This window comes from Triturus cristatus, chromosome 11 (assembly GCF_964204655.1).
Source record: "Triturus cristatus chromosome 11, aTriCri1.1, whole genome shotgun sequence".
NCBI classification, from domain to species: Eukaryota; Metazoa; Chordata; class Amphibia; order Caudata; family Salamandridae; genus Triturus; species Triturus cristatus.
The window spans coordinates 134485501-134499568 of NC_140594.1; the positions used below are offsets into that span (position 1 = coordinate 134485501).

Here is a 14068-nt window from a genome sequence, read left to right on the forward strand (position 1 = left end):
TGCAGGACGCTTATTTCCACATCCCCGTCCTGCCGGCCCACCGTCGTTACCTGCGGTTCACGGTGGGCCAAGAGCACTTTCAGTTTACCGTGCTCCCCTTCGGCCTCACCAGTGCCCCTCGGGTGTTCACGAAAGTGATGGCGGTGGTCGCAGCTCATCTGCGCAGATCAGGGGTTCCAGTCTTCCCCTATCTCGACGACTGGTTGTTGAAGGCGGACTCGCCCCAGACAGTCGTCTCCCACCTCCAGACTACGGCGGATCTCCTGCATTTGCTGGGATTTTCCATCAATGTGCCGAAGTCACACTTGAGTCCCTCTCAGAAGCTCCTCTTCATCGGAGCGGTTCTCGATTCGGCGCAGTTCCGGGTCTATCCGCCGGAACAGCGGGTCCGGGATATTCAGGCCCTGATTCCCATCTTTCGGCCCCTATCCTGGGTTTCGGTCAGGCTAGTGTTGCGGCTTCTGGGGCTGATGGCCTCCTGCATCCTACTAGTGCATCACGCCAGGCGGCGCATGCGGGCTCTGCAGTGGGACCTGAAGTTTCAGTGGGCCCAGCATCACGGCAAAGTGTCCGACCATGTCTTGATCTCGGAGGGCACTGCACAGCAGTTGCATTGGTGGCTCACGGACCGCGATTGGGTCAAGGGCAAGAGCCTCTCCCTTCCCCAACCGGAGCATGTCGTAGTGACGGATGTGTCCCTCCTGGGATGGGGTGGCCATATGGGAGAGGCGGAGATCAGAGGCCTCTGGTCTCCGGCGGAGTCTCGTCTCCACATCAACCTGTTGGAGTTGAGAGCGATCCGACTTGCACTGAAAGCCTTCCTTCCCTCTGTCAGGGGAAGTGTCGTGCAGGTGTTCACGGACAACACCACCGCCATGTGGTATTGCAACAAACAGGGCGGGGTGGGTTCGTGGACCCTTTGTCAGGAGGCTCTGCGCCTCTGGACGTGGCTGGAACACCAGGGCGTCACCCTAGTGGTTCAACATCTGGCGGGCTCTCTGAACGCCAGAGCAGACGAACTCAGCCGCCGGTGCATGATGGATCTGAAAGAAACACGTTAGTTAGATTCCTCACCTTAGAATATCCCCAGGCGTCAGACTGGATCCGGAAGATTTTTCGTCAGCAATACCCCTTGCGCGTCGCTAGGCGTCGTCTGTGGCTCCGCGTCCGTCGTCGGCGTCGTGCGCCGGAATGACGTCGTCGGAGTACTTAGACGCCGCCCTCGCGCGCTGACGTCAGTTCTTCTTTTTTCCGCGCCAGTAAGCGCAGATCCGGGAGAGCTACCCCTTTTAGTCTTTTTTGACTAAATCTTTTTTGATCACTTTTGATCCTTGTCTGTCGACATCTGGTGCCGGTAGGATGCCTGGGTTCAAGGCTTGCGAGGATTGCCATCGACTGATGTCGGTGACCGATCACCACCGCCGGTGCCTCTACTGTTTAGGCCCCGACCACGACGCGGAGTCGTGCTCCGATTGCCAGGCCCTGACTTCGAAGGCTCGGCGGGAGCGGTCCCGCAAGCTTCTCGAGCTTCGCCACTCGGCTCCGCGTCGTGCGCGATCCCGGTCCAGGAGGAGGTCCAAGGATCGCTCGCGGAGCCCTAGCTGACGCCACCATCGATCGTCGGGCTCCAAGTCGTCGGGTAAGTCCAAACGCTCTAAGAAGTCCAAGAGGCGACATCGCTCTTCGGACTCCCCTCGCCGGTCGCGCGACTCGGTCGAGGGTCCGGGTGGTTCCACCCCCGCGGCTCCGGCGGACCCGCAGGCGCCGCACCCGTCCCCATACTCTCCGGTCCCTGGGACTAACGCGACGCCGGCGGAGGTCAGTGCCTTCCTCTCGGCTATGAGGAGCCTGGCCCCGCCGTCGACGCCCGCTGGCGCGCCTTCGGGCCCCGCGGACTCGACTGGGCGACCTTGCCTGCCGGCGGCTTCGGCCCCGGCGCCGTCGACGACTCCGGTCTCGACGCCGCAGGTCCCCGCGGGGCCCATGCCTGGGCCCCCGTCGACGCCGGTTGACCTAACCACTCCTCCACCGGCGCCGGCGAATGAACCACCGACGCTGCCACCGGCGCCGCCGGCGCAGACGCCTACACCTCCGGCGCCGCCGACGCCTTCGGTGCCGACTCCGGACGGCGTCCAACCCCAGTTTAGCCCTATTCCGGACCCGGCGCCGCAACGGCGTCGACCGACGCCGCGTCCGGCGCCGCTTGAGACCTATCATCTCTACAGTCCGGCTCCGATCATTTCTCCTGTTTATCAGGAATCGGAAGACGGGGGCGACTGGGAGGGGTTCGAGGACCCTATGGCTGTTCAGTCGCAGCTTTCACAGGACTGGGCAGATGAACTGGGGGAGGCCAGTGGTCTGGATACCTCGCCAGACACTGGATTCACTTCTCCTCCGACTGTGGCTTCGGAGGAGGGTGCAGCATTTTCTGTGGTGCTGCGCAAGGCGGCCGCAGCCCTTGGGCTCGAGCTGCCTGCCGTGGCTGTGAGGACTAACATCCTCACTGAGGTGCTTCAAACCGCAGCAAGCTCCACTGAGCCTCTGCTGCCGTTCAATGAGGCCCTCACTGACGTTCTGCAAGGCACCTGGTCCAAGCCTTCCACAGTTCCTCCTGTGGATAGGAACGTTGCCAGGCGCCACCGCCCTGCTCCGGGCGACCCCAGTTTCCTGTCCCAACACCCCACCCCCGAGAGTCTGGTTATCCAGGCCTCTACCTCCCAATCCTCCTTCCCGACCGCTCCGCCGGACCGGGATTCCAAGAGACTCGAGCAGTTTGGCAAGAAACTGTTCTCGTCCCTTAGTTTGGGCCTGCGGTCTTTGAACACCGCCTGTCTCTTGGACCGTTATTCCCATTCTCTGTGGGATACGGTGGAGGACGTGCTGCCCCTGTGTCCGGAGGAGGTCCGGACACGTCTTACCCAGGCTTTGGCCGATGGGAGGGATGCAGCGCGGCACGCCATACGATGTGGGCTTGACACCACGGACTCGCTGGGTAGGGCGATTTCCACCACGGTGGCGCTCCGCCGCCACGCCTGGATGCGGTCCACGTCATTTTCCGGGGATGTCCAGAACACCCTCATGGACATGCCCTTTGATGGCACTCGCCTGTTTGGTGAGAAGGCGGACAGTGCGCTGAACCGCTTTAAGGACTCCCGGGCTACGGCCAAGTCCTTGGGCCTCTCGGCTCCGCGGGCGCACACCTCCGCTTTTCGCCCCTTTCGTGGCCAAGGAAGGGGCGCCTCCTCACGTCCGCCAAGCCACCAGCCGCAGAACCAACCTGCGCGCGGTCGCGGACGTGGTTTCCGCCGTGGCGGATCTGGAGGACGACGTGGTCAGCCCACATCCACCCCGGCAGCATCCGCCTCAAAGCCTTCCTAGTCCGAGCTTTCAGGCCCATTCCACGCCAGTGGGCGGCAGAGTTCGCCATCACCTGCTCCACTGGCGGTCCATTACATCGGACAGGTGGGTGCTGCAAATCGTCCGAAGGGGCTACTCCCTCCCCTTCGAGACGACCCCTCCAGCCATGCCACCGCAGCACCACCGTATCTCGGGGGATCATTTGAATCTTCTCCGCGAGGAAGTTTCGGCCCTCTTGGCCAAGGGGGCCGTCGAGCGTGTTCCGAGTCCAGAAGTAGGTCGTGGTTGTTATTCCCACTACTTTCTGGTTCCCAAGAAGGGCAAAGGGGGCCTACGCCCCATCTTGGACCTCCGGAACGTCAATGCCTTCCTCCGAAAGGAAAGGTTCAAGATGTTAACCTTGGCTCAGGTTCTAGCTGCCCTAGACCCCGGAGACTGGATGGTAGCGTTGGACTTGCAGGACGCATATTTCCATATCCCCGTCCTGCCGGCCCACCGGCGTTACCTGCGGTTCACAGTGGGCCAAGAGCATTTTCAGTTTACCGTGCTCCCCTTCGGCCTCACCAGTGCCCCTCGGGTGTTCACGAAAGTGATGGCGGTGGTCGCAGCTCATCTGCGCAGATCAGGGGTTCCAGTCTTCCCCTATCTCGACGACTGGTTGTTGAAGGCGGGCTCGCCCCAGGCAGTCGTCTCCCACCTCCAGACTACGGCGGATCTCCTGCATTTGCTGGGATTTTCCATCAACGTGCCGAAGTCACACCTGAGTCCCTCTCAAAAGCTCCTCTTCATCGGAGCAGTTCTCGATTCGGCGCAGTTCCGGGTCTATCCACCGGAACAGCGGGTCCGGGATATACAGGCCCTGATTCCCATCTTTCGGCCTCTATCCTGGGTTTCGGTCAGGCTAGTGTTGCGGCTTCTGGGGCTGATGGCCTCCTGCATCCTACTAGTGCATCACGCCAGGCGGCGCATGCGGGCTCTGCAGTGGGACCTGAAGTTTCAGTGGGCCCAGCATCACGGCAACCTGTCCGACCATGTCTTGATCTCGGAGGGCACTGCACAACAGTTGCAGTGGTGGCTCACGGACCGCGATTGGGTCATGGGCAGGAGCCTCTCCCTTCCCCAACCGGAGCATGTCGTAGTGACGGATGCGTCCCTCCTGGGCTGGGGTGGCCATATGGGAGAGGCGGAGATCAGAGGCCTCTGGTCTCCGGCGGAGTCTCGTCTCCACATCAACCTGTTGGAGTTGAGAGCGATCCGACTTGCACTGAAAGCCTTCCTTCCCTCTGTCAGGGGCAGTGTCTTGCAGGTGTTCACGGACAACACCACCGCCATGTGGTATTGCAACAAACAGGGCGGGGTGGGGTCGTGGACCCTTTGTCAGGAGGCTCTGCGCCTCTGGACGTGGCTGGAACACCAGGGCGTCACCCTAGTGGTTCAACATCTGGCGGGCTCTCTGAACGCCAGAGCAGACGAACTCAGCCGCCGGTGCATGATGGATCACGAATGGCGTCTGAACTCCGAAGTGGCGCAAGGTCTCTTTCAGCAGTGGGGAGAGCCTTGGTTAGATCTATTCGCCACCGAAGAGAACGCGCAATGTCAGCAGTTCTGCACGTTGGAATTTCCAAGGCGGCAGTCGCTCGGCGACGCTTTTCGTCACGAGTGGAGTTGCGGTCTGTTGTACGCCTTTCCGCCTATACCACTTCTGCCCAGAGTGCTGAAGAAGATCAGGCACGACCGGGCCCAAGTCATCTTGGTGGCTCCGGATTGGGCACGAAGATACTGGTATCCCGAGCTACTCAGTATGTTGACCGATCCCCCGATACGTCTGCCCCTTCGGGAGGATCTTCTGTCGCAGCAGCAGGGGACGGTCCTCCACCCGAACCTGTCCAGCCTCCACCTCCATGCGTGGAGATTGAGCGGCGGCAGTTGATGCCATTCGACTTGCCTCCTGAAGTCTGTGATATCATTCTGGCAGCCAGGCGTCCCTCCACAAAGACGGTATACGCCTGCCGGTGGAACAAATTTGTGGCATGGTGCACAGCAAAGGCTGTGGATCCCCTTTCCGCCCCTCTTTCTGAGGTTCTCCTCTTTCTTCTTTCTCTGGCCCGGCAGGGCTCTGCCCTGGGCACCCTGAAAGGTTATCTTGCTGCCATCTCTGCCTTCTTGCGGCTTCCTGATCAGCCTTCTCTTTTCAAGTCCCCTGTGGTTACACGCTTTCTAAAAGGCATTACTCACACGTTCCCTCCTGTCCCTTTTGTAATGCCTCAGTGGGACTTGAATCTGGTCTTGACATTCCTGATGTGCGCTCCCTTCGAGCCTCTTCACAATTGTCCTCTTCGTCTTCTGACTCTTAAGACTGCTTTTCTGGTAGCCATCACCTCGGCTAGACGGGTGAGTGAGCTCCAGGCTTTATCTTCAAAACCTCCTTTTCTGTCTGTTCATCCGGACAAGGTTGTCCTTCGGCCTCGTCCCTCCTTTCTTCCGAAAGTGGTGACTCCATTTCATCTTGGGCAGTCTGTCACCTTGCCCACCTTCTTTCCGCCTCCGCATCCTTCCAAAGAGGAAGAGAGGCTCCACCGTCTGGACCCAAAACGTGCGCTCTCCTTTTATTTGGACCGCACAAAGCAGTTCCGGGTGGACGACCAACTTTTCGTTGGATACGTGGGTGCTAAGAAGGGGAAAGCTGTGCACAAACGGACCATCTCTCGGTGGGTCGTTTTGTGCATCAAAATTTGTTACTCTTTGGCAAAAAAGGACCCTCCTGTTGGGCTGCGCGCCCATTCTACTCGGGCCACAGCGGCTACTACTGCTTTGGGACGGGGAGTCCCTTTGCAGGACATCTGTCAGGCGGCGACGTGGGCTTCGTTACACACGTTTGCCAGGCATTATTGCCTTGACAGCCAAGTCCGGAGGGATGGCTTCTTTGGCCGTTCTGTCCTCCAGGACTTTCTGGTGTGATCTTGGTTCGCAGACCCACCACCGGGGATGGTATTGCTTGGGTATCTATTCTAAGGTGAGGAATCTAACTAACGAGTTTCTTTCAGATGAACAAGTTAACTACCTTCGGTAATTGTAATTGTAAAAATATTTGTTAAGCGCGGTTGCTGCCCGTAGGCGTCCAAGCGCTGAGTTGAAACAGAGAAGTGACGGGAAGAGGAGCTACGGTACACAGGATTTGGCAAACAGCAGTGTCTTTAAGTTTTTACGGAATAAGAGGAGGTCTGGGTTGGACCGGAGTGAGAGGGGGAGAGCATTCCAGAGCCTGGCGGTATTCAAAGAGAACAGCCTACCCCCAGACCTGGCTCGCTTGTATCTGTAAGAAACATTAGTTAGTTAGATTCCTCACCGACCCACCCATCCTCCCCGTTCTGCGAACTGACATCTAGGGTTAAGGTTATCCTTTTCAGGCCCCTAGATTTTCTTTTTGGCACCAGTGTCGGTCTTTGCATGGCTCTGCGTTCCTGGCGCGGAAAGCTATGTACAAGAACTGACGTCAGCGCGCGAGGGCGGCGTCTAAGTACTCCGACGTCATTCCGGCGCACGACGCCAACGACGGACGCGGAGCCGCAGACGACGCCTAGCGACGCGCAAGGGGTATTGCTGACGAAAAATCTTCCGGATCCAGTCTGACGCCTGGGGATATTCTAAGGTGAGGGATCTAACTAACTAATGTTTCTTACAAATACATCGTTACCGAAGGTAAGTAACTTGTTCTTCTAAACACAATACATTGAGCTCAATGCTAAATTCAAATTATATGCAACAGATTACTTTTTAGATTACTTTTGTAATTCCAGGCTTGGATCCTAGATCCAGTCCTGGGTCAGTTCTCAGAATCAGCTGTTGAAAGTCGACTTTGGTACTGTAGTGATTTTTAACTAATATTTAGCTATTTCAAAAGTGAGCACTTAGAAAATATTTCAGAGCAAACAATCAATGATTCCCTATGGAAGGAAATATAGGTTACAGGTACAGTAGGTTATCGTTACTTTTGTAATCCAGTACTGGGTGGCTAGACTCAGTACTGGGACATCTATCCAAAACAGGTAAGTAATTACATTTTCAGATGTTATACGATTTTTGAGGAATATTTAGAAATTGCAGAAATCAACACTTAGAAGAAATTTCATAGAAAAGCAGTCAATGGTTTCCTATGGAAGAAAAATGAGTTAAAGGTAAGTATAGTTGTGAACACTTTTCAGGGTCAGGGCTGGGCACCAAGATCCAGCACTGGGAGCTCACCTAGGAGCAGGTGAGTAAATTCGTTTTTGTCACTCGGCTGATTTTTGGTGAATATTTTGAGTTTTGAAAAGTTCACACTTAGAAGAATTTCCAAGAAAAAGCCAGTCAATGTTACCCTATGAGGAAAATGAAGTTCGCGGTTTAAGGGTAAGTTCTCGACTGGCAGAGTTGAAGTTCTGGGCATAGACTCGGGGGGTCTCCCAGTGTCAGGTAGGTACAGTCAGTTCACCCTCAGCGGTTTCAGGACGGCCAGGTGCAGAGAGAGTTAGGCCCAATGTTAGCCTATGAGGAATAGGGGGGCCTGGTTTGGTGGCTGCTGACTAGCAGGCCACGCGGCTGTGGGAGCTGGGCTCCTGGTCACTCACTCAGGGCAAGTGGGGAAGTAGGCTAGTGTAGAGATTGCACTGCCAGGGCCACTCGGGCGGCTGGGTGCAGGGTGCTTTTGAGCCGTCGGGCGCTCAATGGAAATCAATGGGAATGTTCCGGTTAGGAAAAAGGCTGCAAGCTCGGGGACGAGGATGCTTCAGGTGCCACCACCACTTTGAGAGGTAAGTTGGGTAGTTGTAGGTTAGGTGGGTACCCCGGGATTGGGCACAGGGTGCCGCAGGGCACCGTGTGCAGGGGTGCCTTTTGGTGTCGGGAAATCTTACCCTCTGATGATCGCGGTTGGGGGGGCACCTTGTTCTGAGGCTGCAGGCTTCTTCCGGAATGTCGAGGGGGGTCCTTGGGTGCCGGACTCAGGGTCACAGTCGCCGTGGGGTTGTCCTCAGGGTCTTTGTCCACTCCGGCACTGGCCAGGCTTGGCTGGTGCAGAGTGTGCTGGGTTCGCGGTTCCGGGCTGCTGCCAGGGGTTAGAAATAGGTTTCTGAGTAGAGCCTCTACTCATGGGAGTCCCAGGGGCTTAGAGCCAAAAGGTAGCCAGGTCCTCCGGGGTTGGTGAGGTTGCTGGCCACGAGAGATGCCGCGCTGGTGCAGGTCCGGGAGTCGACAGGCCGGTAGGGCTGGGATAAAGCAGTTGGTGTCTTCTTCCCTTTTTAGCAGCTGCAGGGCAGGTCTTTGTTCTTCTTGCTCTTCTTGTAGTTTTTCGAATCTGGAATCTGGGGAAGGAAGGATCAGGGTGCCCCTAAATACTAGATTTAGGGGCGTTACAGGTAGGTGAATGTCAGAGACCAATGGGTCCTTGTCCTGGGGTGGGTACACCCCCTATCCTGCCCCTCTCCTGTGGGAGGGGGGCAGTAGCCTAATCCTGATAGGGTAGGGCCTCCCATCTTCAAGATGGCGAGAGCCCGGAGATGTGCTTCACCTCGCCTCCCCCACCTGGAGGTGGGGTGGGCCGGCTGGCACATCCCCTGTCCTTGTATGGGGTTTCCGGCCAAGCTTCCCGCCAGAGTGGGGGGTTGCAGTGGCCTGGGGAAACTCCTAGAGGCGGCAGGCCTTTGAAGCTTCCCTTTGCTCATCCTGGGGGAGGAGATTTATCACCTCACCCAGGATGTGCATTGTTGCAGGCCCGGGAGAGCAGGGGCTCTCCCACCCAGGGGTCCAGCAACGTGTCTGCTGTGTGGCAGCCTGGGCAGCCTCAGAGCAGACGTGGATTGTAGGTTAGTTGTAAGGGGGCATCTCTAAGATGCCCTCTGGGGTGCTTGGTACATTAAATCTCACACTGGCATCAGTGTGGGTTTAATGTGCTGAGAAGTTTGATACCAAACTTCCCAGTCTTTAGTGTTGCCATTATGGTGCTGTGGAGCTCGTGTTTGACGAGCCCTCAGCACCATGTACTCTTAAATGGCAGCACTGCACTTACAGTGCCCGGGAATGGACCTGGGTACTGTAGGGGCACAGGGCTCCTGCTCCTGTGCCCACACCATGGGCATAAGGCACCCAGCCAGAGGGGTGACTGACATATGCCTTGGCAGTGTGGGTGTTGGGCATGGCACACAGGGATGTGTGCCATGTCGACTCTTCATTTTGTCCTGCACCCAGACACTCAGCCTGCAAAGGCAGTGTATGTGTGTAAGGGTACAGGGCCCCTAACGGTGGCACAATATGTGCTGCAGCCCTTAGGGGCCTTCCCTGGTCACAAGGCCCTGGGTACCTAGGGTACCATTTACTAGGGGCTGACATGTGGCCAGGGTTTGCCAATTTGGAGTTTGTGTGTTTAAGGAAGGAACATAGGCCCTGGGCACCTGATTGGCAGGAGTCCAGGGTACACTCAGTCAAAGTACATTCAGCAATTTAGCAAAAAGTGGGGGCATACCATGCAAGAAAGAGGGCACTTTCTCACAGGCTGACAGCGCGCTAGAGCGCTTTAACGACTCGCGGGCCACTGCCAAGTCCTTAGGTCTTTCCACGAAGAGTCCAGCCACTCCTGGGTTTCTCTCCTTTCGTGGCCAAGGCAGAGGCGCCCGGGCACATTCCTTCAACAACCCTGTGCAGAACCAGCCTCAGCGTGGCCGTGGCTTCCACAGGGGCGCCTCTGGGAATCAGCGTGGGGGGCAGTCCACCTCTGCTGCTTCTACCTCCAAACCTTCCTAATCCGAGCTTTGTGGGGCACCCCACGCCGGTGGGTGGCAGGGTCCGTCACTACCTCCACCACTGGTGCGATATCACATCATACGAGTGGGTGTTGCAGATCATCTGCAGGGGTTATTCTCTTCCCTTTCAGTCCACCCCTCCAGCCATGCCACCTCGGTGCCACTGCATGTCGAGGGATCACTTGGTGCTTCTCCACCAGGAAGTTACGGCCCTCTTGGCCAAGGGGGCTATCGAGCGCATTCCTGGGCCAAAAGTAGGGAGTGGTTGTTATTCCCACTACTTTCTGGTCCCCAAGAAGGACAAAGCGGGCCTGCGCCCCATCTTGGACCTCTGGAACGTCAATGGCTTCCTCCGGAGGAAGAAGTTCAAAATGCTGACTCTGGCTCAGGTCTTGGCTGCCCTCGTCCCTGGAGACTGGATAGTAGCGTTGGACTTGCAGGACGCATATTTTCACATCCCTGTCCTGCCGGCCCACCGGCGTTACCTGCGGTTCACGGTAGGCCAGAAGCATTTTCAGTTTCCCGTGCTCTCCTTCGGCCTTACCAGTGCCCCTCGGGTGTTCACGAAAGTGATGGCGGTGGTTGCAGCTCACCTGCGCAGGTCGGGGGTGTCAGTCTTCCCCTACCTCGACGACTGGATGTTGAAGGCTGGCTCGCCCCAGGCAGTTGTCCACCACCTTCAGACTACGGCCGACCTCCTGCACTTGCTGGGGTTCTCCATCAACGTGCCGAAGTCGCACCTGAGTCCCTCTCAGAAGCTCCCTTTCTTCGGAGCGGTTCTGGATTCGACGCTGTTTCGGGTTTATCCTCCCGAGCAGCGAGTCCGGGATATTCAGGTTATGATTCCGATCTTTCAGCCTCTGTCCTCGGTTTCAGTCAGGATGACCCTCCGGCTCCTGGGCCTGATGGCCTCCTGCATCCTGCTGGTGACACATGCCAGATGGCATATGCGGGCTCTGCAGTGGGACCTGAAGTTCCAGTGGGCACAGCATCAGGGCAACCTGTCCGATCATGTCCAGATCTCGGAGGGCACTGCACGACAATTGCAGTGGTGACTTACGAATCTCGATTGGGTCAAGGGCAGATCCCTCTCCCTTCCCCAACCGGAGCACACAGTAGTGACGGACGCGTCCTTCCTGGGATGGGGCGGCCACTTGGGAGAGGCGGAGATCAGAGGACTCTGGTCTCCGGCGGAGTCCCGGCTCCATATCAACCTCTTGGAGCTTCGGGCGATCCGGCTTGCACTGAAAGCATTCCTTCCCTCTGTCCGGGGAATTGTGGTGCAGGTGTTCACGGACAACACCACCGCCATGTGGTATTCCAACAAACAGGGTGGGGTGGGGTCCTGGACCCTTTGTCAGGAGGCTCTGCGCCTATGGACGTGGCTGGAACATCAAGGCATTTCCTTGGTGGTTCAACACCTGGCAGGTTCTCTGCACGCTAGGGCGGATGAACTCAGCCGCCAGTGCTTGATGTATCACGAACGGCGTCTGCACTCGGACTTGGCGCAAGGTCTCTTTCACTAGTGGGGAGAGCCTTGGTTAGATCTATTCGCCACTGAAGAGAACGCGCAATGTCGTCAGTTCTGCGCGTTGGAATTTCCGAGGCGGCACTCGCTCGGCGACGCTTTTCGTCGCAAGTGGAGTTGCTGTCTGTTGTACGCTTTTCCGCCTATACCACTTCTGCTCAGAGTGCTGAAGATTCGTCGTGACCGGGCCCAGGTCATCCTTGTGGCTCCGGATTGGGCTCGAAGATACTGGTATCCCGAGCTACTCAGCATGGCGATCGATCCCCTGATCCGTCTGCCTCTTCGGGAGGATCTTCTGTCGCAGCAGCAGAGGACATTCCTCCACCCGAACCTGTCCAGCCTCCACCTCCATGCGTGCAGATTGAGGGGCGACAGTTGACAGCTTTCAACCTTCCTCCCGAAGTCTGTGATGTCAGTCTGGCAGCCAGGCGTCCCTCCACTAAAACGGTATACGCCTGCAGGTGGAACAGGTTTGTGGCATGGTGCACAGCAAAGGCTGTGGATCCCCTTTCTGCTCCTCTCTCTGAAGTTCTTCTGTTACTTCTTTCTTTGGCCCAGCAGGGCTCTGCTCTGGGCACTATCAAACGTTATCTTTCGGCCATCTCCGCCTTTTTGAGGCTTCTAGATCAGCCTTCTCTTTTTAAGTCCCCGGTTGTTAACCATTTCCTTAAAGGCATTACGCACACGTTTCCTCCTGTGCCGTTCTTCATGCCTCAATGGGACTTGAATCTCGTTTAGACCCATCTGATGTGCGCTCCATTCAAGCCCCTTCATACCTGTCCTTTACGTCTTCTTACTCTTAAGATGGCTTTTCTGGTCGCTGTCACCTCTGCCAGAAGAGTGAGTGAGCTCCAGGCTCTTTCTTCCAAACCTCCTTTCCTTTCTGTTCATCTGGACAAGGTGGTGTTAAGGACCCGTCCTTCTTTTTTGCCGAAGGTGGTCACGCCCTTCCACATCGGGCAGACCATCACTTTGCCTAACTTCTTTCCGCTGCCGTATCCTTCAAGAGAGGAAGAGAGGCTCCACCGTCTGTACCCGAAACGTGCGCTCGCATTCTATCTAAAGCGTACCCAGCAGTTCCGGGTGGATGACCAGCTCTTTGTTGGCTATGTGGGTGCCAAAAAAGGTCGGGCTGTGCACAAATGGACCATCTCTCGGTGGATCGTTCTGTGCATCAAAGCATGTTAGTCCTTGGCTAAGAAGGAGCCTCCTGTGGGGCTGCGTGCCCATTCAACCAGGGCAGCTGCAACCACTACTGCCTTGGGCGTCCCCTTGCAGGACATTTGTCAGGCAGCTATGTGGGCCTCGCTGCACACGTTTACCAAGCATTACTGCCTTGACAGTCAGGTCCGAAAAGATGGCTTCTTTGGCCGTTCTGTTCTCCGTGACTTCCTGGTGAAATCTATTTGCAGACCCACCACTGGGGTCGGTATTGCTGGGGTATGTATTCTAAGGTAAGGAATCTATCACTAACGTGTCTCTTTCAGATGCACAAGTTACTACTTGTGTAACGATATATCTGTAAGAGACATTAGTTAGTGATGGATTCCTTACCGCCCCACCCATCCTCCCCGTTCTGCAAACTGATTCTAGGGTTAAGGTCATCCCCCTTTCAGGGCCCTAGCTTCATGGCACCACTGGTCAGTTTCTTGCATGGCTCTGCGTTCCTGGCGCGAAAAGTTGTGTACAGAACTGACGTCAGCGTGCATGGGTGGCGCCTCGGCAGTCTCTGTGACGTCATCTCGGCACATACGATGCCAGTGATGGACGCGGAGCAGCACGACGCCACCTACTGATGCACAAGGGTACTGCTACGAAAAGACTTTCCGGATTCAGTCCGACGCCTGGGGATATTCTAAGATAAGGAATCTATCTGTAACTAATGTCTCTTACAGACATATCGTTACACAAGTAGTAACTTGTGCATTAGTCCTAGTTATTTTGAGAGATGGCTATGAAGTGTGGCAATACTTTGCACATGGGCTGGTGTTGGTTTACTGGGGGTGAGCACGAAGCTTGACAAGTGAGGAACCTTTTGATGCTAGCAGTAAAGGGAATCTGTAAGCCTAATTCATGGTGTTTTTCCTTAGTTTCTAAAAAGAAAAGTTAGTGTGATTGTTAAATAATCATGAAGTTAAGAGCTGTGTGGATTGAATAAGCTGACTGGACCTGACACTTTGGTGTTTGAAATTGTATGGCAGAAACAGTAGAATGTGCTATATTTGAAAGCCGACTCTGATTCATTTCTCAAGTGTGTGTCACGTAGCGTTGTATTTTTTTCAAAAAGAGCCACTTAATTCTCTTCGTTCTTGTTTTAGGACCTGTCTCCATACCTGCCCAGTGTTACTCCTGGTCTTAAAGCTTCCTTGCTTGACCCTGTACCAGAGGTAAGAGACTATTTACATAATTG

At 56.1% G+C, this 14068-nt stretch overlaps 1 protein-coding gene across 2 annotated transcripts in view; it reads left to right on the forward strand.

The window, feature by feature from the left end:
- The window catches only part of GCN1 (GCN1 activator of EIF2AK4), a 693936-nt gene that overhangs the window by 479490 nt on the left and 200378 nt on the right, over positions 1-14068 (forward strand). For both annotated transcript variants that reach the window (XM_085633485.1, XM_085633484.1), the window contains exon 39: positions 13977-14045. In XM_085633485.1, the coding sequence (XP_085489611.1) occupies positions 13977-14045 (69 nt within the window). The remainder of the gene's footprint in view (positions 1-13976; positions 14046-14068) is intronic.